This window comes from Venturia canescens, chromosome 6 (assembly GCF_019457755.1).
Source record: "Venturia canescens isolate UGA chromosome 6, ASM1945775v1, whole genome shotgun sequence".
In the NCBI taxonomy this organism is placed as follows: domain Eukaryota; kingdom Metazoa; phylum Arthropoda; class Insecta; order Hymenoptera; family Ichneumonidae; genus Venturia; species Venturia canescens.
The window spans coordinates 2267727-2290433 of NC_057426.1; the positions used below are offsets into that span (position 1 = coordinate 2267727).

The window sequence follows — 22707 nt, forward strand, 5'->3', positions numbered from 1 at the left end:
TTTCCTCATATTTTCCAGTCGTTCCTTATTTTCTTCAATTTCAGCCCATATCCACTTGTTTTTCTCGTATCACGCTAAAGGAAGTTACTGAAATAAGAAACGGCGATAAAAAGTGGAGAGGAAAGAGCCGAAATGGGGGAGGGAAAGAGGTGAGAAAGAAACGAGTGTGTTTTACCACTGTTCTAGGATTCCAGGCACGATCGTGGCGCGTAACACCGGTACACCTCGAGAGAGCGTTCTCTCCTTTGGTACATAAGGTTCGGCATCTATAGGCGAATGTACACACGGATAGAAGATGGATCGAGAGAGGGAAAAGAGCGAGAGAGAGCGAGGTCTTATGGAGTTACTTAGAGCGTTAGCACGAGCGCGTAAAACCCCATGACTGCACTTAAAATCCCGCTACTGAAATAGCATTCGTACGAGGAATTCCGATCAGAAAAAGATCCTTTCGGGATAAAACTAATTAGTTTTTCCTCAGCTTTTCAGAGAACGAAAAACCAAAATTTTAACCTTCAGAATATCCGAACGAATCGGTCAAACTTTGTCCGAAACGATGCTGAACTTTGCAACGTTCCAGTCCAACGAATTTCACGAAAATAATATTTCCAATTCCCCAATTTTTTATTCCACGAATCACGTAGACTGAAAAACAACAAATTGCAAATTAAGCAAATAACAAAATCGAAGAATTACTGGACTAATTATTCGAGAGTTTTCTCAACTCATTTCGTTGGATCCCAACGTCGCAAAACTTCAGTGTCGCATTTCACTCGCGTTGTAATTCGAGTCGCTTCGTTTTACGATCTAAAAAAAGAAAACGAAAGTTCATCAAAATATTTATCTCAGTCTCGAAGCGATTGCTAGAAAACTCGCAACGTTGTGATTCCGAATACTCAAATAAAAAAAAAAATAAAAAAAAAGAAAGAAAAAAGAAAAAAGAATGTACGTGTGGCGCACCAGTGAAGAGAAGCTTACGAAAAACTGTTGAGTCATCAGAGTTGTATCAGTTGGACGCAAAAGGTTCCATATCTCGTGTCTTCAAATATGCCTCGTGTAACGTCTCGATACGAAAAAGAAAAAGAATAAAAATATAATTGCGTATATCTAACAACCGTTTATTCGCGTAGTCGGAGGAGGATACTGGATTTTAACGCGACCGAGTGACACCGCAGTCGAATCGTAAACATCTGCGAGCGTTCCTCTTCTTCAACCGCGCCATATGTATAAATATGTATAATATAAATTAAATTCAAATGAAATAAAAGACACGTCGATGCTTCGGTTTTCTTGCGCCTCTCCAAGCTCATTAAAACGTGTGCTGGGACAGGAAATTTTCTTGTGCACAAGATTAAATCGATACAACGAAGCTTTTCCTCTATTCCACAACGCTCATCATGTTTACAACGTTGGAGTCCAACGAAATGAAGGAAAAGAACATTTGTAAACACCAATTTTTTTATCCCACGAATTTGCAGGTTGAAATACGAATAATTGCTAATTCGGCAGGTAGCGAAATGGAAGAATGACTGGAATTATTGATGGAGGCTGTTTTTACGTCGTTTCGTTGGGCTCCAACGTTGCAAACTTCGGCGTCATGCTACTCCGCATCGACTCCATCCCGCATTCACGTGTCGCATTATTTGACGGAGCACGAAAATTCCCGAAATAGTTAAGTAAGCATTCGTAATAGTCTTATTTACAGAGCACACGTATGTCTGAGAAGTAAAAAGGGAGGGGGCCGAGTGAAAAAAAAATATGTAAAAAGATGGAGGAGGGGGGCTTGCGAAACAGCAAAGGAGTTAACTAACGCCGTGTGTAACGACGATAAAAGCAGACGGTTCGAACGAGTTATTATCGAACGGTTAAACGTATACTTCGATTTCGGAGACACGACGCGAGAATATTTACCCTCGTATTCCTCGCATAATTAGGCTTTATACAAAAATGATCGATATTTCTTTATTTTCAGTACTTTTCACCGAGTTCGGGAGTTCCTTATAAAAAATACGAAAAATTCGATCACTTTTCCTGGCTCGGTGCTGGTAGGGGTTTGCAAAAAAAGAAAAAAAAAAAAAGTTCGAGCATCATCCGCCATGAAGCGAATTTGGTGCACCGAAAGAGAGAAACGCGATTTCATCAGCCATTTTGTTTTCATACGTATATGCTTAATGCACATTGAAAAGCGTCGCGGCGGGGGGAGTCGAAAGGAGCCTTAAGAGAATGCGCGAAGTAGAGAAGAGGGAGTGAGAAGCAGACGAAGGGAGAAAGGGAGGTCGAAGTGGCCACGGGATGAGGGAAGTCGCGGTTTCGTGGTCGCCGTGGTTGCGGCAGCAAATTGAGATAGTTCGCAAACCGCGCGCTGGTCCGGTGCCCACGTTGGCTGACCTAGACGCGCATATAGCCCGATCCTCGAGTGTACGCAACACGCCTACTCTCCGCGTCTTGCTTTTCTCGCGTCCCACGACCTCGTCCCTTCCCGGCTCCACGCATCGTTATATTAACACGGGCGAGGGCCCCCTTATTATCCAAAATTTGTCACGTCGAGCACGACATTTGCCGAAGTTCGAGCCCTCGAGCCGCGCCTCAGCTTTTGTAACTCGGAAAACCAGAAAGTAAAAACCACGATGAGTCGTAGCCTGCGAGAGGAAGAAAAACGAGGAAAAAAGTGCAACGGATTTCGCGGAGGAAACATCGAAACGGGCAGGGGGAGAAGGGAGCTGGAAATCACCGGCGGACTAGCAGGCCGAGGCTTAAGGGGATAAGCTCTTGACTATATTGTATTTGTGTGCTTAGCCCAGCAAATATTAGCCACGATATCGCTTATGATGCTTGTCGAGAGGAAGAGCAGGGTCGGAGGTTCATGGTTCGCGACCCTCCCTTACGAAAAAGGAGAGAGAGAGAGAGAGACAAGGGAAAACGTACATGCACACGCCATAAGCGTATAGACACGTATACCGAAAGATATTTGAGTGGTAGTTCGAAATGGTCAATTCCACACACGTACGTGATGCGGGGGGGAGGTTGGCGAACGCGAGGAAAGTACAGAGATGTGTGTAGAGGCTCGAATCGCGTACGTATGTTTCTCGCTTCGTAGTTATGCTCGTAGAGTTTGCACTGTGTCTGGCTGGGTCGCTCGCCCATGTGCGAACACAGAGAGTCTCGCTCTCTGTCGTCTCCTGAATCCACAGAGGAGCGTGCACACGTGTGTACGTACGTTCCGAGGCTGCTTTATCCACAGCGTGAACAGTTCGTATGTACTTTTGTACGTTCTCCGCGGGTGTTTGTTCAGGAACGCACGAGCAAAGGGAGGACTAGAGGGGATCGGGAACGAGAGAGAGAAAGAAGCCAATCACAATCGACCTGTGTGCGTGTGTGTTGTGTGTGTGTGTGTGTGTACGCGTAAGTACAAGACTGTGGCGCGTTCGCTCGTATATTATTTGTACGGTTCGTCGACGTGTTACGGACAGACGGAGCCACGGAGAGAAACGGGCACAAATTCTGTTCGATACCCTCGGGGAAAGCGACGTCGAAGAGCTGCGTGAAAACGCACGATGAAACGGAGAGGCTTTCGAGGGGGAGAATCCGAGCCGAAAAGCGAAGTAACGAGAAAAATGAAAACTGGAAAAGTCGCGGTTACAAGCTTGGGTGGAATAAAAGTGGAATTCTTTTCTCGATTTTCACGGAGTCAAGTTCCACCGACTCGTCGTAGATTGAACGATTTCGAGGCGAGAATCCTGTTATTCGAGATTTATGAAAAACATTGTAATCGACTCGCAAAAGTTACTAAAAATATCTGACGGAAGTGTGACGCTGAATTTTGCAACGTCCAACGAAATGATGTAAAAAAAGCCCCCAAAAATTCGAGGAAATCTCCAATTTTTTTTCTCGCCGAATTTGAAATTTGTAGTTTCCCAACGTACACCAATGATTCGCGAAATGAAAAATAGGTAAATTATACAAATATTTTTTTCCCTCGTTTCGTTGGACTCGAACGTTGCGAGCTTGAGCGTCACCGAACTCTCAAGGATTAACGTTTCATCTCATTTATCATCGGTCATATCGCAACGCCGTGTGTATTTTTTGGCCCCCGCAGTGAGAAAGCAACGGAAAAGTAAGAAAGGAAAAATAACAGAAAAGGAGAGCGAGTACGCGCGGAGATTTAGCTCGCGAGCGTATGTTTGTCCGAATGTCCCCGCCTAGGGAGTGTTGGCTCCCTCTCCTCGCTCCTCTTCTTCTCTAAATCCACTTCGGTTTGTTTGTCCTTGCTATCTTTGTTTGAAGAACCGTCGCTCGGGTTCCAGGGCCTGTGCAAACTCCTCATTATTGCGAACCAGACCCCTTCTATGTATAGATGTGTATGCATTACGTACGGCGTATATATAGCCGCGATGTATGCACACTCACGTGCACACACGAGCATATTACACGGATATATATGGCCAATTGAGGAGCAGGAGAGAGTGGGCGCGGAAGAACGCTCTTACGTGTGTGCGTATGCGCGCTGAGCATGCGTTCGTGTGTTGGATGCGAAACAACATCAAAGTCAGTCACAAATTCACGAGGATAAATAAAGATTTTTGATAGATTTTTCTCATGCGAATGATCATCATGAGGATAAATTGAGGCTGAACGTTCGTATTTTCATGGACAAATGACGCTGGAGTTTGCAACGATGGGGTCCAACGAAAGATGTAAAAAAAAAGCCCTACAATAATTCCTGTAAAACTCCAATTTCGTTTCCTGGCGAATTTGCGATTCGTAGCTTTTCAGGCGTGGAACAAAAAATCGGTGAATAACAAATGTTTTTTTCCTTCGATTCGTTGGACTTGAACGTTGCAAACTTCGGCGTCGTGATGGGCCTAACGAAATGGTGTGAAAAAACTCTCCAACAATTCCCAATAATTCTGCAATTCTGTAACCTGCCTAATTTGCAACTCGTACACGTTGCAAACTTGAGCGTCCTCATTTTTGAGGGGAATCTTAAGTCATGCAACGATTAATCATGAGCAAGGACCACGCATTTTTTTATCAATACAGGAATTCATCAGCCTTTCCCCCTTTTAATCTCGATTAGTATTTCACGAAGAGAGCTAGGATATCACTCGACGTAATGGAGAGAGCAGCAGCAGGCACGGAAAGAAGCTCTTTTGACAAACGAGGCAGAAAAAAAAGGTTGAGCGAGAAGCGCGCGGTTCGCGAGGAACCGTGAGTTTGCGTCTGTGTACGTGGACGGTGGATCGCCTTTCTGGAACTCGGGTTCGTCGGTGACTACTTTTGCTCTTAGCGTGAAAAACTGGTCATGGCGCTCTGACAATGGTACACGACAAGTTTCGCAGCAGGTCCCGAACTCTCCGTCTCTCTCATCCCCTTCTTTTTCCATTCCCCCTGTCCCCCTCCCGCGCGTTTTCACGAACAAGGGAGTTTCATTGTTCACCGGAGCCTTCTTCCAGGAAACGTCGGTATTTATATATACGAAACTCTCACAATGCAGCTGTTGATATCTCTCTCTTTCTCTTTCTCTCTGTGTTTTTTTTCCATCTTTTTCTTTCGGAGAACGACCCTCGAGATCCAATTTTTGGCCACACAGAAAGAAGCCGGGCATCTTGTGCCTGTGGACGCACAGCAGCGTGAGCCGATCGAAAGCCCATGCGCACAGAGTGAGACGAAAACGTCCTATTACACTTCTGACTCGAGTGTCACATCCCTCGGTTATTTCCCTTCCTTCTTCCTCATCTCATCGCCCAAAGTCGTTTCGTACTACTGCGGGGAGCAACTAAATGTGCGTACGAGACTCGTAAACTACCCTAAGAAGAGATTAAAGAGATTAGAAGACGCTCGCGGTGGAACGAGTGTCGTTGGTTGAAGAATATATCGGAGGGGGGCGAGGAGCGAGCGACCAAAACAACAGCGGAAACGTAAAAACATGGGGATTCTGAGGAAAGGAAGGTTGGAGAGTTATTTACGACTTTTGTAAGATTGCTTATCTGAGAGAGAGAGAGTGAAAGACCTGAAAAATAGGGGATACTTCGATAATTATGACTGAGCGAGCGAAACTAATTGGGACGAATATTCCAAGTGCGAATTACGAGCGAGAACTCTCGAATATGATCGGTTTGTTTGCCCCCTGAAAGTGCGTTAACGGGGTGAAAATTCGACGGTGATGAAAGGGCGTTAAGATATTTGGAAACTTCGTTATCGAGAAAGCCAATAGATACAACTTTAGATCGAACGTTCCAATTCCAAAAGCGACAGCAGCGCAGGATATTGTAATATATAATAGACCGGTAAGCTGTACTTTGGCAACTGTTCGATAGAGACACAGAAGACGAAACGAGAACGAGATGTTTCTGGCTAGCGTCCAAAGTCGCGGAGGTTTGGCGAGCGAGTGGCGCGGCCAAAACGAAACATCCAACAAGTTCCTCTCGCTTTTTCACTCTCTCGTTTGTCCAATGACTTTCTGACCAAATTATTTGCTGCCAAAGTTCCTCGCGTGTGTTACAAATTTCAACAATTTTTCATCGGAGCTCGACCAATTTCCGGGCCATCGAAATCCTCTCCCTGTCAAATTCTACTGTATCGCAATTATTTAATAAATACTTCGTCGAGGCTGGAGTTAATAATGGGACGAGCCGGACTGAATTTTAAAGAAAAATATTAACGAAAACATTGGCACATAGCTGCTAATGATTTTCAATCGGACACGAGGCATGACGATATTGCATGAAACGAGACCTTTGAAAACCCTCTTTTTTCTTCTTCACTTTCTACGTTGTTGTAGCTCAGCCAAAGAGGCAAGCAGGGGATATCTGGGAGGGGAAGTTTCCTAACAGTTTCATCGGTTGCTTGGCAAGGGAATTTCTCTTGAGCTGCCACCCTTGAGTGTCGTGAACGTTCGCGGGAGCTTTGCCAAACGCGATTATCCATCCGTATTCGATTCCGACAGGACACCGCGTTGCATGTTTTTCAGCTCGATACACATGCGCGTCTAAAATATGTGGGCAGGCGGACGAATGTGAGAGGGCGTGAGCGGACATCGATGGGAATTCGAACACGGAGCAAAAGGCCTCGATTCCGGGGTCGAAATAAACGGGGATTTTAAAAATTTTAACGACTCGCGTCGGTTTATTAGGATTCGATAGAAGAAAATGAAGAAGACATAAAAGTTGCGCATATTTGCTGATTGAAAATATTTCGAGAAAATAGTGAAAAGGATTTTCGATCGTTTTCGGTTTACTTTGTGCCTCGCTGTGAAACTTTTAACCATTGTCGATTCACGCTGAAAATAGTTGACACACATTGTGCACACGTTTCGATAAAAACAATATATTAAGGGGTCTGCGCTAATTAGAATTTTCAAAAAATCGATGTTTTTTATAGAATTTTTTGTTAAAGTATCATACTAAAATTTGATAAAGATGTGGCAAGTCTAAGTGTACTTTTGAGTCACTTTTACTTTTGGCTGTTCTTTGTGACTATAACTGTAGTGCAAATCATACGAATTTTGAAATTTTTAATGGAAGTATTTTCGTTTTTGCAAAAAACGATGAAAAGAAACGTGTTTTCTCGTAGTTTGTAGAAAAATGGGCGCCATTTTGTCGTTTTTTAAGAAATCAAAAATCGTATAGCCATTTATTTATTAAGTTTAAAACCATTTTTATTTTTTTTCTCCGATCATCCATTCCAGAGATTTTATCAACAGTGCACAGCCATGTTTTTTTTGGACCTGTCGTCTCCCCCATTTTTCTGTACGAAATCAGTGTAAAATAAATGTAAAAAAAATGTTTATGTATTTCAAGAGTGCATTTTTTAGGCCCAACACTTTTTATATCCACATTTATAATTTATACCGATGAAAAAAATTCGTGAAAATAGATTTTTTTCGATCGTCTAATTGAGGTAGACGCCATGAGAAAGAAAATCTATAAATTTCATTGCATAAACGGGAGAAAAATTGGAGCGGAAAGAGTAATTGCCGCGTACGATCCCGTAAAACGTGCATTTTCGTTTCCCTTCTCCTCCTTTTTCTTCTACTTTTCCTCCCGCTTTTTATATCGCGTACCCTCGCGCACCGCGGTGCGTCTATAGCGTAAAAGGTGTCAGAAAACTGCACCGTTTCGAGCCTACGTCCGATCTCTGATTTACGAGAATCAGAGGAGGCGAAGAAGAATGTTGGCGCGAATAACGCCTCGCGCTGCGATTTCCACTCGAGAAAATAGAAAGATATAAATTTTTCGGCCCCTCGCTGTACTACCATTCGCGTCACAATGTCGCTTCTCCTTTCAATTATCATTATAGGCACTTACAATATTTGGCACGAGTTACAACCAATTTCACCTTCCTTTCTGGCCGCATTTATTTCCCCCTATTTTTTCATTCGTCGCCTTATTAACGAGCCAATCCCCCAGACCGTTACAACATCGTTATTTGTAGTATTATAATTGGCACTTTTTTATGAGCTCCTGCCAAGCGATTCGGAAGATTCCGAGCACAATTTTGGCTTTTTTCACCTCCCACTGCCACATCGATTATCCGATTTATATTTCATTGCGAATAGAGAATAAATGAACACGGAAGAAAGCGAGAATGTGAAGGAGAATTACGTTGACTCGGAATGGAGCATTTAAAAAAAAAATGTTTACAACAAAATAATGTCAACGCGATGCAAAGAATATTTTCTCTACGCAAAGGCATTCAAAACTGTCCGACGGAGAGGTTGAATCACCAGGAACGAGCTCTCCCATTCCGGGCTGTGAAGACGCGATGGAAAAAGCTTTCCGATCCTGCGGTGATCGATCGCTCGTTTGTTCATGCGACAGAAACAATATTTGTACAGCTTTTACGCATGTGTCGGTGACGATGAATCCCTGAATATCGACGATATGAATTTTCCGATAAAAACACTATAAAATGTATAATATTTATTTGGTCAACGTGTTTTCCCTTCCAATCGCGAGCTTTTCGCGTCGATTGACAATTATTATTCAATACTGGAAAACGAAAACGAGTCGGCTGCTCCTACCACGTGGCAAATCGTTGTGAATTTCGAATAACAATGAAATTTTTAAAAAACACACAAGCAACGTCGCTTTGACGGAACGAATTTTTTTTTTCTCGTTTTCCATCTAAATGGAGCGAAGCATGAAAGCAGCACGTGCAATCGAGAGCGAACGATGGAAGCCGAAGTCGAATAACAAATGAGTCAAATGAAAAAAGTTAATGAGCAGTAACTAACAACGAAAGAGCACGGGGCGATTTTTTCTCCAAATATTCGGTACACCCGACAAGGTGGTCGGGTCATTGCGATAGCAAATTAAGGCAATTAGTACGAGCCCTCGTGTCTCATTGTGTCCCCCGTCGATCGGAGGGAATGAGGTCTAGCGCAGCCGCGCACGGGGGAGAAAATAAATAGGCTCGAATAAGAAGTTTGTGACGTACGAAATTTGATGTTTTTTCCTCAAAGTGGAGCGTAACCGTATAAATACGAAATTTAGTGTTATCAATCGTTGTATTTGCGAGGCGAGAACAAATATCGATGATAAGCTCACATCAAACAGTTTCGAAGATTACGCGAGCGAGGAAAAACAGACGTTAAAAAAGGCACTCGAGGTATGCTTAATTATTAATTCCCGTGTAAACGAAATATTCGCGTTTTTTTTCTTCTGCTCTCCTCACCACGAATATTGACACACAAACGCGTGTGTATAATCGAGAAAAATGAATTTATAGGGTCGTTGAACTAAAAACAAGGAATGGAAAAAAACGAACGAAAGTGTATCAACGACGTTGGGGACTCTCCTTTTCGATATTTTCGAGCGAGTTGATACATTTTTTGCGAGCCATCATTTCTTACGTACTTTTATATTCGATTATCATTCGACGCTCGAATAACGTAGGGGAATTCATCAAAATTTCATTGGAACAAAGACTCCAGTATTTTTTTCTCTCTCAAATATCTTTGCACGTTGAAGATTACGACGAAAAGTGCAACCGAGATCGAGCAACGTTGTACACGTTAATATTTCATCAGCAAAAGTAAATAGAGGCGGTAGAGCGATTTACGAGTGTCGCGAAGTAAAATCCTCCTTCAAAGGGGGCTTAAAATGAGTGAGAGTCAGCAACAACCAATCTAGAATTCCAAGTTTGCTTTGATCCGATGTTTTCGAATTGTGGCCATTGAAGAAATTCAATATTCGGAAGAGTATTCTGTTCGATCAATTTTTTTCCTCGGAAACCTCTCCAACCTTTTGTTCCGTTTGTCAATTCCTCAAGAGTACAAAAGAGAGAAAGAGAGAGAGAAGAAATAGACACGACGCAGAATGAAAAGAACCAGGTGTGCAACCTGTGTGTTTACAAAGCCCAAGCACTTGGCAATAATTCAGTTAGGATCCTTTTCGAATCGGGCTTCCATCGTTCCACCTTAATATATACAAGTCTTCATTGTACCCGTATTGCTTCAAGCCTTTCTATATACATTTGGGTGAACAATATTGCCTGCTAAAACAATTTTTTCAGACGACGCTGAAGTTGGCAACGCGGAAGTGAACAAAATGATGTAAAAAAGCCTCCAATAATTCCAGTGATTCTCAAATTTCGTTCGAATTTGCAACTTTTCGTCGTTCTTCAACGCGCACTTCGTGTAATAAAAAATTGGTGAATTACAAATGTTTTTTTCCAACTCCCCCCTCGCCACGACTCTCATGCAACGTTCGAGTCCAACGAAATAATGTAAAAAAGACTCGAATAATTTCAGTAAATCTCCAATTTCGTTCCCTGCCGAATTTAACACATTTGTAGCTTTCAACGTAAATTAGTGAAATAAAAAATTGGTAAATTAAAAATGTTTTTTCCCCTCATTTCGTTGGACCCCAACGTTGCAAACTTCAGCGTCGTCCCTCGCCCAATTTGTCTGTTCTACGATTTTGTTTTCCATGAAAAGAGATCGTGGATTGACTTCTTCAATGACTCGCACAATGAAAAAATGTCAACGTATATTCGTATTTGGAAAAACACGAAACGACACGACACGATTGAATAAAGTTTGTAGAATTCGAACGAAAATGAAGCGAAGAATTTGTAGATGAAAAAGGAGAAGCAAAGAAGACGGGAGAGTACAGCGCGGGAATAAGCTTTTTCGTTCTTTCGGAACGCGCGCGTTTATAACGCGATTGCGGCAAGGCTTTGTTCGCTACAGCGCAAAGATACGCGCGCGGTGCACGTTCTACATTTATTTTAGTCGAAAAACAAAGGTATGTACGAGCGCGAAGAGTAGAAAGAGGATAGGTAGGCGCCGGAGCTTTTCCGGTTCGAATGAACGACACGAGGACTGTGCGCGGGCGTCGGGGATCGCTCCTGTTTACGCTCCAATGGAAATTTCCTCGTCGACCAAACATTTTTCTTTCCCCCGGCCTCCGAGCACGCTGGCTCCGTGTTTTCTGCTTTTTTCTCTCCTCTCTATTTTGCTTTTTCGTTTCGTTTTATCTCCCAGCTGCACAGTTGCTGTACAACGAATTCTGGGTTTTCGTGTGTGTTTCGCAACGCGCCTGCACGCTTTTGGGTTTCGCTGCCGGTGCGAATTTCGAGGGGCGACGAAGAACGAGCGAAAAGAGACAATAAACAAATAAATGCGGTCGCTTCTTCCAGATTGGAGAAAATCATGCAGTAGGATTTCGTCGAAGATAACCAAAGTCTCTCTTGGGAAAGAAAATTATTGCGGACTGTTAAAGGGACGATGAGAAATCCGGTTTTTATACGAAGTTGAAGTTTGCAACGTTGGAAAAAAAGATTTATTATTAATTATTTATTTATTTCACGAATTATTGATGCGGCTTAAAAAATAACGAATTGGAAATTCGGCAGGAAAGAAAATTGGAGATTTACCGGAATTATTTGAGAGTTTTTTTAGATCATTTCGTTGGACTCCGACGTTGGAAACTTCAGCGTCGTGTTTTTATTGAAAATCGTGATTCTGAAAAAGCCCATGGCGTTCCATATGGAACGGAGAATTCTTTTATTTTCGACGGATGATGATAAAAAAGGTCGTATGGGTTGGTCGCAAACGCCCAGGGGCGGGCACCGCTACTGCTGCGTGAGCAAAACGAGAGTGGACAAAATTCGAAGGAAGCGCCTAAAAAATGGACCGGTTACCGAAAAACAATCGAGTCGAACGGAGTGAAGAAGCAGAGAGGGAGAAATCGACGTAAAAATTCGAAATACGCGACCGGATGTTTACCGGTTATCATCGCGATGGTGCGTTAAAGCGTTTTAGTATTTACCCGGCGTCCCAGTGTCAGTTTTCCTCGCTACAGTGGCCTCGAATTTTTCCATTTTTATATTCATTTCTCACAATAAAATAATCGTCGTGAAACCGATCGGGCCGGAGTGAACCAGCGAAAGGAGGAACGATCGAAAACACGAGTTCCGGTTCGGCTTGTTCGAATAAAAAATAAAAACTATTTCACATGGGAAAAAGGACAAACGACGCTGCACAAATAACGCTCGCATGCACACACATTTTTTTTGTTACTCCCGCTGCGCTGTTACCATCATTTTCATTCCAAAGCCCCTCGTGAGAGCAAAAGTTATAAAAAGTAACTAATTACGCGGGGAGAGAGAAAGAGAGAAAGCCGAGTGCCACGCAACGGCGATACACTACTTACATTTTATTATTTACTTTTTTTCCCTGCACCTCGAGCCTCTATTGTCCGACTAGAAATTCCGTTGTCATATTTATTCGCGTGTTTCTTGCGACTCGAAGCTCCTCCGCTATTATTTTACGTTTTTATTCTCTTTTTTTTCTCATTTTTCTCTGTAAAACTGAGCCCCTTCGTCCTGACACTGTAATTCCCTTTAATCGTTCGGCTTTTCAATTGTTTCAAGGGTGTCATAATCGTTTTCGTATATTTCGTGCTCGATGCACCCGGGGCCGTCTCTGCTCTCGCTCCGTCTTTCGTCCTCGCGTATTTTTCATTTTCTCATCTCCATCATCATTATCGTAATGATCGTTATAATGGTGAGGGCTCCGAAGCAACCGCGCATCACCGACGACGACGGAAAACGAGTGAGAGAGCGAGAGGAGGAAAAACAATGGGAAAAGAAAACGGAAAAAACGTACGGTGGGAAAAAGCATGAACCGCGAGAGGGAGACTCGAGAAGAGTCATCATCCGAGCAGTCATCAAGTTTCCGAGTCCGTGGGCTCGCGCAAACTCTTCCCACCGAAGGAAGACGCACTCTCCGGGGCGCCTCTCGCTCGTACCGTTATGAAGCCACCTTCCTTCATCATGCTCCAACCTTCGCTCTCAATTAATATTGCCATTAATGTTCATTCAAGCGCGATCTATTGTTGTAAACAGTGACAAATAATGCGACAGTCCCTCCTTAAAATATGGCTTTGCCGTAACGCGTTGAAACGGTAAAAACCATTGGCAATTTTGAGTGTCAAAAAATAGGATAAACCCGCGATGAAAGACGCGCTTTCCGGCAGCTCTTTTTCGTCGCTTCGATAAGCCTGATTATTCGCAGCGTCACGTAGTGACAATTAGTTCCAACTATTCGCCATTATTCGTCATATTTCTACTGCGCGTACGTCTTCCTTCAATGAAATATCAGGCTTGCGACATCTTGAAAAATTCTCAACGCGATAATGCACTGCTAAGCCGTATCTTTATATTCGCCATCTCGAGGAGCGAAAAATCATGAATAAAATGAATAAAAAAAGGTGCGCGTCAGAGAGAGAGAGAGAGAGAGAGAGAGAGAGAGAGAGAGAGAGAGAGAGAGAGAGAGAGAAAGCCATAAAGGAGACAAGGCCTTCGAAGTACTCGTTAAAGAGACTCGATACTATCAATACGAATTATTCATCGCTTGACCCGCATATCCGTCCATTCCACGAGATATGCATAACGCACTGTTCGTTGGAATAACAAGAGGGAGAAAGAGAGAGGAAAAAAGGAACGAAGAGATAAGAAAGAGCTCGAGGTTCTCGAAGCGGAGATACCGGCGAAGACAAGAATGTGTGTTTACATAAATATGGATTTTTTTGGAGGTGATTTCGCAAATGCCTGTAACACGGTTCATTTGGTCGCATTTATCTTGAGCCGTAATGAGCCACCGCCGAGGAAAAAATATGAAACGAAAAATGAGGCAAGAGAGTGTTCCAAATTGTCGAGCGTAGTTCCGTCGGTTTATATTTATTTTAGACGGGCTCGCACATATTGTCCTTTACAAATTGATGTCTCGGTCGAATACTCGACATCGGCGCAAACGCGCTGACCAGTTTTATTGGGGAGAAGGAAAGGAAAAAAGCTGTCGAGCCGCGCCAAGCACAAAAAGTTTCGCTCAACCGGGCTCGGTTGGAAAAAATATTTTTCTCATAAATTTTTCTAATAGAGACGAGGTTTCGTAAGCGGAAAAGAATTTTGGAGGGACCAAAGAGAAAAGTGAGCTTTTGCAAATTTCACTGTCGACGAACTCGGTACGTGAGAAAAAAAGGGCATTCGAAGGCGGCTCGGCAACGTTGTGGAGAAGAAAAAAATAATCGTAAACGGAGAGAAGTCTTCGGGAGAAGCGAAAGGTTCGTGTAAACATACTATTTAATTTTCAAGTTGTTATTTCTCTTAAATAGACACAAGAGGGAGAAGAAGACGGTGGGAGAAAGGAGGGAGCGAGAAGAAAGGATATCGTCGAAACACTTACCGGGTGTCGAGCAGCAGCTGCCGCGGCGACAGCTGCCGCGTTAATGCCGGCGCTTGGGTACATCCTTCCCCACTTCTAAATAATATTATATATCTGTCTCGCTCGTTGCTGGAGCGGGGCGATCTGTCTCTCTCGCGGTGTGTGTGTGGCTCTCGGTCTATTTGCCACGTTGGCTAGTGGTGCTGCAGCGGCGAAAACCCGAAGGTTAGCTTCAGTTCCGGCGTAGACGCCCTCGAGAAAGCACACGGAGAGGAGAGAAAGAACCGTAGCAGCGGAGGACTGGCCCGGCGACGAAGAGAATTTCAAAAAATCACGACGCTCGCCGGCGACTGGACGCCGCCGACGTTTTGACTGCGAACGACGATCACCAATACTTTTTTTCTTCCGTTCGTGTTAAAAACGAGGGAAAAATGCCTGGCGGAAAGCGCACTCACACGCGCACTAGCACTGAGAGCCTCCCTTTGGCCCTCGGGCCACTGAGGACCCGCGAGTCGCAATGCCCGGTGTTATAATTCACAATGTACACACCACATACGAGAAAAAAAACCTCGGAATAAACGGAGCAACACTTTTATACTCCAAACTTGTTCACACTTCACTCGAACGAGGCAGGGGAAGGGGGAGTGTGAGAGTGAGCTTAATCTCGTAATTAAAACTACCAAAACTTCTCCGTCGAATAAAGAAGACACGTGTTCACTTTTAATGACGCACACTCCGAATTTTTAAGCGGAGAAAAAACAGGCAATTTATCTGACGGAGCATTGGCTCCCGATAACGTGAAACGATACTCTCGTGTTTCGCGTCATAGCACTTATGTGTGTCGTAAAATAAAAATGAGGAACAAAAATGACACAATTTTCTAGGGTATTTGAGTACAAATGAATAAATGTTTGCGCTCGATATGAAATTTTGAGAAAAACAACGTCGAGGTTAATTTTGACCGTGACTCTATCGAGTCTCTGGATATCGAGATAAGTTTAATGAAGACTGATATCGCGGAGGAATGAGCATAATAAAATCGTATTTTCAACTTTCACGGGGTATTTCGAACGCTCCTGAAAGTACGAACAGATACGCGTATTCCAGCAAGTGTGCACTAGTATTTATTCCCCAACTTTTTTCGTGTTTCTCCTATTTTCTCTTATTTACCGATGGATATCTCGTATTTATAATCCACACACACAAACATTGAACTCACACACACACACACACGTGATACACTGGTTTTAAATTGATAATTCCATTTGTTGGCGTACACAATTTATACTCGAAAACGTTGAAGATACAACGAAGCGTGTTAGGTAAGAACCGGCGTGAATGATCGACCCTCCGCAACGGTCGGGCATAAACTAAACGGGTGCGCAGCCGCAGCGCCCAGTGGCGGGGAAGCGAACCTTCCTCCCCCCGCCGCCGTTGAGCGGCTTTTCCCCTACTGCGCGGCACGTTGCGCCGGGAAACGTTAGCACGTGGATTTCATATGGCGTCCTCTCCGTTCTACCTGACTCGTTATTTCCTCCATCCTTTGTCCTCACATGTGTCGTACGCGTCTCTTTCTCGGTGAGGGGGAAAAGGGGAAATAGAGCCGGGTGGGAGAGAAATAACCGCGGATAGCGCATTCTCTCTTATACACGTGGAATTATACAAGCTCCGTTCCTCTTTTTCTCTCGCTCTTCTCCACTTGTTCTCGTCGCTCGTCCGCCTCGTGCGCACGAGCAAACGCGCACACAAACAGGGCTTCCTCTCTCTCGGGCGTTCTCGCAACCGAAAAACTCTGTCCCTGTTGCTCCAACGACAAATTTTTTCAACCTTCTCTCGCGCTGCACTCGTGAATACGCTCTTCCGAGAGCTCGTATACTTCCCCCTCTCTTCTTTCGCCTCCTCACACATACGAGCACTCTTGTAACGTTTATTCTCTTCTTTTCGAGATACGGGCACGGCGTCGCTACTGCCATCAACTCCAACCGCCACACATACCATGTACACGCTCTAACCTCTTTTTATTCCCCCCCCCCCCCCCGCCCCGTCGCCCCTCCGCTCTGTCGCTCGACTATCTTTTTCACTCTCTCTCTCTCTCTCTCTCTCTCTCTCTCTCTCTTTGGCTCATTTTGACGACGAGTCTCGACGCCTACATTCCGAAGCCGCGCGCGTTTCTATCTCGCACTTTAGCCGCGCGCACCAACCACGCTTTTGTTCTCGGTTCTCGTTCGTCTCTTCTTGGGCCTCTTCGACACTCACTCGAGTTTCGCTCCCTGCCAAAAGTCGCCACCCGAAACTTTTCGCTGCTCCCGTACGGAGCTCCGTCCAGAGAGTGTGACTTTGTTCAGGAGCAATTGTTTGCTTCACAATATTCATTTATTTACCGACATTCGAAATGGCTCATATTTTTTTCCTCATTCGCGCGTACATTCTCGAAATTCACAGTAGCATAGCTGCGCTCAACATTTTTTCGTCCAGAGGGAGTGTTTTTTCCTCGAAACAGGGCTCCGAGAAATGTGCCCCCCTTCGGCTAACCTCAAAATCACTATCGTCATTTCTACTATTACGTCTGAGGCTGCGTGCGTGAGAAGTTGCTTGCATTTTCGGGTTGACAAGGGGATTATTGAAAGATCAAATGGCGCCCATATTTTTTTCTTCCCCGTCAGATATGACGCTTCGGAGCGAGCCGAGCGACAAACACTTTTTTGTTTGACTTTCACAAGAGCTAGACAAAGTTTCAACGACGAATCAAATGTTTGCACAGCGAGGGGAGGGAGGAAGCCTGGAGGTACCCGAGAGCAATGTGTTACCGATTTTTGTAAACGTTTTTATCTCGTAACCATTTGAAAATGGATCAATACCGCTTGCCAACGCAGTGGCGTTACCTATCGTGAAAAAATCAAAGCGCTCTTTTTTCCCTCGCGTTGGTCGTCGACTCCGTTCACGAAAAATCCCTCTGCCGATCATCGAACAAAAGTTTCATCAAAAAAATATGCTCGGCGGTTGAAAACAGTACGAAATTTTCGTCTTTCCTCTTGACGTCAAATACCACCGTTTGCTCAATCGGACCAGCTCATTTTTTTACAAATTAAACTCTCGCGTTAACGATCTTGGAAAAAAATCATCGAATTCTCGGTCGTATTCATAAAGAGCCGAAATCCAATCGTCAAAAAACGCGTCGTTTATCGACACGTACGTTCTTCGACGACAAACGAAAAATTTAATTCGGTGAGAGAGAAAAAACATTTAAAAAAAAAAAAAAAAGAAAGAGAGACAACAAAAAAAGAATAAATTGACGATCGGATAGACGAGAATGCTGCTTCGTTCCGCCATCGACGAGATACAGGCGACAAGACGTACCTCTATGACTATACATTTGTGAGAAATCTCTAGTGGTCACCCAAGTGAGTGAACACGACGAACAACCTCTCGATAAACTCGATACTCGTACTTTTACACGTACACGAAGATTATGCGTGTGTGTATATATTTAGATATATATCGGTGGCCCTCTGTTTGCTTCCATTGGCGTCTTTTATACGGAGACTTTCATGTCGAATCTCCTTGTTTCTACCTCTCGTGTGAACAAAAAATTTTATTTTGACATCTGTCTAATTAATTTTCGGGCGACCAACCGAAATATTGATATGCCAAAAAACGTTCGAAAATCGATGGAAATGTGTTTTAAAAAATGCAGTCCCGGCAATGAAACAATAGTATGTACAGTGTTCGTGTTTTAACCGAATAACCAACTATAAGGAGGGCAACAAAAAGTGTAATATAATTGAGTGGAATGTAAGTTGAATTAGCCAAACGATTGGGCTCGTGGGAAAATTTATTTTCACTAAAAATAGAATAATACGAGGAGTGCGTTTGATTGTTTTTTCGGCGTCAAATCATTTACCGGTTATCATCTCGATGGCGCGTAACCGAGGAAGAGGGGACGAAAAAAAGTAAATAATTCTCAGACGATGGCGCAAGATCGATAAGGGAAACAAGAGAATCCGCTTCCGGCTGGCAATTCGGTGTACACACATCGAACACAGTCGTTCATGCCTCTATCTTCCCCCATTTTTTCTCCATCTTCGAGTCGTTACCGTTCGAACGACGGGACATATTTAACCTCGAAATGAAACATTACTTATCGGACGATGGGGTTTTCCAAGAATTAATAACGGAACAGGAATGATCGATCGTCAGATTAATTATCAAAATTCCGATCGAACGAACGACAGAAGTTTTTCATTTAAGGGGGGTGGATCGCTATCATACAATGTTGGCATGCTAAACCGTGTTAAAAATATTAAGAATTTCATAAAATTTGGTAAATGTATTCTTTAAAAATATATAAGAGAATAGAAATTTTTTTAGATTTTTCCACTTTATTTTTAGATAACCATGTGGTAAAAAAATTTGAAAAAAATTGTATTTTCATACTTGATGCCAAAGAATGTTATCACGAAATTTGATCAAATTCTGATTTTCATTTCGTGATCCACCCTCCTTGGAAAATCGTCTCACTCGACATAGTCGTGAAAAATCAAGTAATGCGCGTCGCCATTTGCTTCAGTTGAGCGTCATTTTTCGGTGTGCGCTGTGCCCTGCACATATTTTCATTCCCCTCAACGCGATCTCGTACAAAACGGTGCACTTTGAGTCCATTTTTTCAATATCTCCCGAGCACTGTTTTCGGCTGGTTTGTTTTTACAGATATTCCGCAATACATAAATTCTCATTAGAAAATAAAACGAGGGACTTTTATCTAAAAATGATCATTTTTTTGGGCGCATCGCGCACATAGATAAACAGTTGTTTCCAATAAAAATAAATGATGATACTTTTACATTTTTTTCCCCGCCGAATTACACCTGAATCGAGCAGGTGCGCCGAGCCGGGTCGACGGTTTTTCCGTACGGAGCCTCCAGGCTTGTTGATATTCGAGTTTGAAGGACGATAAAGTAACCCGGCCATCTCGGTCGTCAGCTCTCGGTCTACGAATTTCGGTAATTCCAAAGGAGCTCGCGAGGAGTACCGAGAAACACAATAAACCGGGCTCTTTAGCCGCGGCAGTTTCAAGGTCGTTTCTAACTGGCTTTTTAGCGAAGCATTTCGAGCCCGAGACTGCTAGCGGTCGGCAGGATTCTCGCCAACGGTCTTATTCGAAAAAATCTGACAGAGAGATCGCGGATCGCTCGCGAATCGGTGTCCTCAATCTTTCCCCATAAACTCGTATTCTCAAGATCATTGATCGAGCCGTGAAAAGAAAAATCGTTCCAAGGAATTACAGCGAAGCACCGCGACAGTTGTCGCCCGCTTAAGGATCCCCGGCGTGAATAAAAAAGTTGTAAAATCGCGGATCCTTCCCCCCACGACGAATTCGCTGTTCCCCCAACCGTCAGGCCCGTGCCCGCCAAAGACGCTGGGGCTCACCGCGCCGCGATTAATTTTCCATCAGTTCATTATTCGTCCGATTTCGCTGAGTTTCCGAAGCGCGCGCGCGCGCGCGCGCGCTTATACAGAAACTCCAAACGAGCCTAATTATCATGATTTCCGAGTTTTCCCATGCGATTTCCGAGCTTCGCTTATTACAAGATCTCTCTCTCTCTCTTTCTCTCTTCCCCCCCCCCACTCCTTCCCTTTAGCGTGCTCGCTCGTGGCGTTATAGTATGCGTACAATACAACGGATTTCTCCGCATACAGTCGTTAATTGCTAGCTTCAGGTACATGCCGTAAGCCGCACGGAAGCACGGCGTGTGCATGAACGCATGCATGCACGAGGAGCTCCCTAATCCGCTCGGCACATCATCCTACACGTGTGTATATCTATTTAACCCACACGGAGAGAGACCCGTGCGAGCATTATTATCGCAACGTTATTTTATATGGCATTTAATCACGTCTGCGCGCCCGGCGCATACAGAAGCATTACACCATGCGGTTCAGCAATTTTCACATTTATATACGTAACCACTTGTCTATAGCTGGGCGTCAGAGACCATCGCGACTACTGCGCGGTCTATAAGCATGCCATTATTGTCATTATCATTATTCCTTCATTTTATCATTATTGTTCAAATAATTGTCCAACTGTTGGTCGTATTTTTTTTATCTTTCTCCTTCCCCCCTCGTTTTCGAGTATTCCCGTTGAACCCTTAGCGTGCTTCTGGGGTCAGGCTGACCCCAACATTTTTTTCTCACATGAATGGCAATTACAGGTGAGCATCTCGTAAGTAAAATTCCCAATATTAAGATATCGTTATCCCCTGTTTAAAAGTAGGGAGCATAGCCACTTCGTACTACAAAATAAATACACATTTTGGAAGGGTTGCTAAGTGGACTATTTTTCCCTTAAAGCATGGAGCCTTGTCTGTAAAGCTGTGCAAGGATTTTTTTCAAAACTCAAAATTTAATTTTTTGCGAGAGATTTAAGGGGAAAAGTGCTTTTTACGCGCAGCATCAACTTTGAGCACGCTTTCGAACGATGAAAAAAGATTTTTTTGGAAATCCGACTTTGCAGGCTCAAAGCTGGATGAATTCACTGCGAAAAGTGACTTAACTTTTTATTCCGAAAAGCGCATGGTTACCGAGATATTCGATGTCAAAAATGACCTGCGGGCTCAAAGTGACCCCTGTGCACGAAATGTCGCGCTGCGAAGGTGTGCACACTAAGGATTAAAAACAGATGCGATATTGATGCGGCATGCTATTTTCATGGGGTAGAAAAATCGACGTCGTTCCAAGTCGTTCATATTTCGGGCGCTCGTAATACTCGAGTTCGTAAATTATTCATATTTTTATTGGTCCGCGTTGTTAGTTTCATATAGTATTTTTATAAATCGATGGAAAATAAATATGATCCTTCGGGGTCTCGGGAATTAATGGTTTTTCGAAATGTCCGTATTTTATTTTGAATATTTGAAAAACATGTGAATTCACGAGCGTGAGTTTAATGGAAAATGTGTACAGGCGCTTCCGTGCCCAGGCACGAGTTCGCCCGCGACAAAGCTTGCGGGAGAATAATTGAATATTTTGTCAAAACAATACATAAATGCGCTCGCACTCCTTCGAGGCCTGCTCGACTGTCCGGAGACGCGACGCGGAATCGGGCATCGAAACTTGATAAATTTATAGCCGCACGACGCGGCTGCGGGAAAAAGTACACACGGCTCGTGCATTCTCGCGTGTCAATTCCGAGGAACGAATTTGATTAGCTGGCTCGTATTTTCAAGGGACGCTGTAATTAATCGCGACGCCGCCAGGTTCGAGGAAATCCTGACAAGTGTTATTTTCGAAGGTCTACAAAATGCTTACAAGCGCGCGCGTAATAACGGATTTATGTTGCTGGAATAATCGAGCGATGGCTCGACACACTTATTTTTAATCGCGTCTACCGAATAGTTTTACCGGTCCCTTCTTATTTATGTATTTTTCCTATTTTTTATTCCCTTACGTTCCATTTTGTGCTTCTCTTAATTCCTCGTCTTTCTTCTTTTTTTTCGTAACGTATTTTATTCGACATCGGTATACATAAAGCCGAGGCGACATTCCGCGAGTAAAGGACGAACGAGTGAGTCGCCGGAAGACTCGAGAAACGAGAGATAGCACCATATTTATACGCGCGCTTAAGCCTCCGTGTATGCGAGGAGCTTGTATTTCGGAATTTGTATGCGCGGCGCTATTACGGAGAAGCGAGATAAAGACCGAAGTGGAATCCAAGAATCCGGCGTCGAATTAACAAACATCGTCGAATCAACGAATTTATTCGCTTACTCGCGACCCGAACGAGGCAGCTTCACTTTTCGGGGCGATATTTTCTCTCCCTTTTCCACTGCCATTTCCCCACGCGTTTTCCTAACGTTATTTTTTTCTATTGCACTCAGAGTCGCCGGAGACGAGAGAAGACTCGAGAAACTGTGCGCAACAGCTGAAAATTGAATTTTCATAGCAACAAATTAATCGCACAATTGAAAATTGTCGATCGGAAAAAAATTCACGAAGATCGAGGGATTTTTCTTTGAATTATTGCTCCAGGCCCGATTATT

At 43.7% G+C, this 22707-nt stretch overlaps 1 protein-coding gene across 2 annotated transcripts in view; it reads right to left on the bottom strand.

The window, feature by feature from the left end:
• LOC122412175 (protein groucho-like) overlaps nucleotides 1–22707 on the bottom strand; it is a 64716-nt gene that overhangs the window by 40513 nt on the left and 1496 nt on the right. Inside the window, exon 1 of one of the 2 annotated variants that reach the window (XM_043421540.1) lies at nucleotides 14690–16045. The exons of the other annotated variant lie outside the window; for it this stretch is intronic. Within the exon in view, the coding sequence (XP_043277475.1) occupies nucleotides 14690–14752 (63 nt within the window). The 5' untranslated portion in view covers nucleotides 14753–16045. Of the gene's footprint in view, nucleotides 1–14689; nucleotides 16046–22707 lie in introns of those variants that run through there. 2 annotated transcript variants of the gene reach the window in all.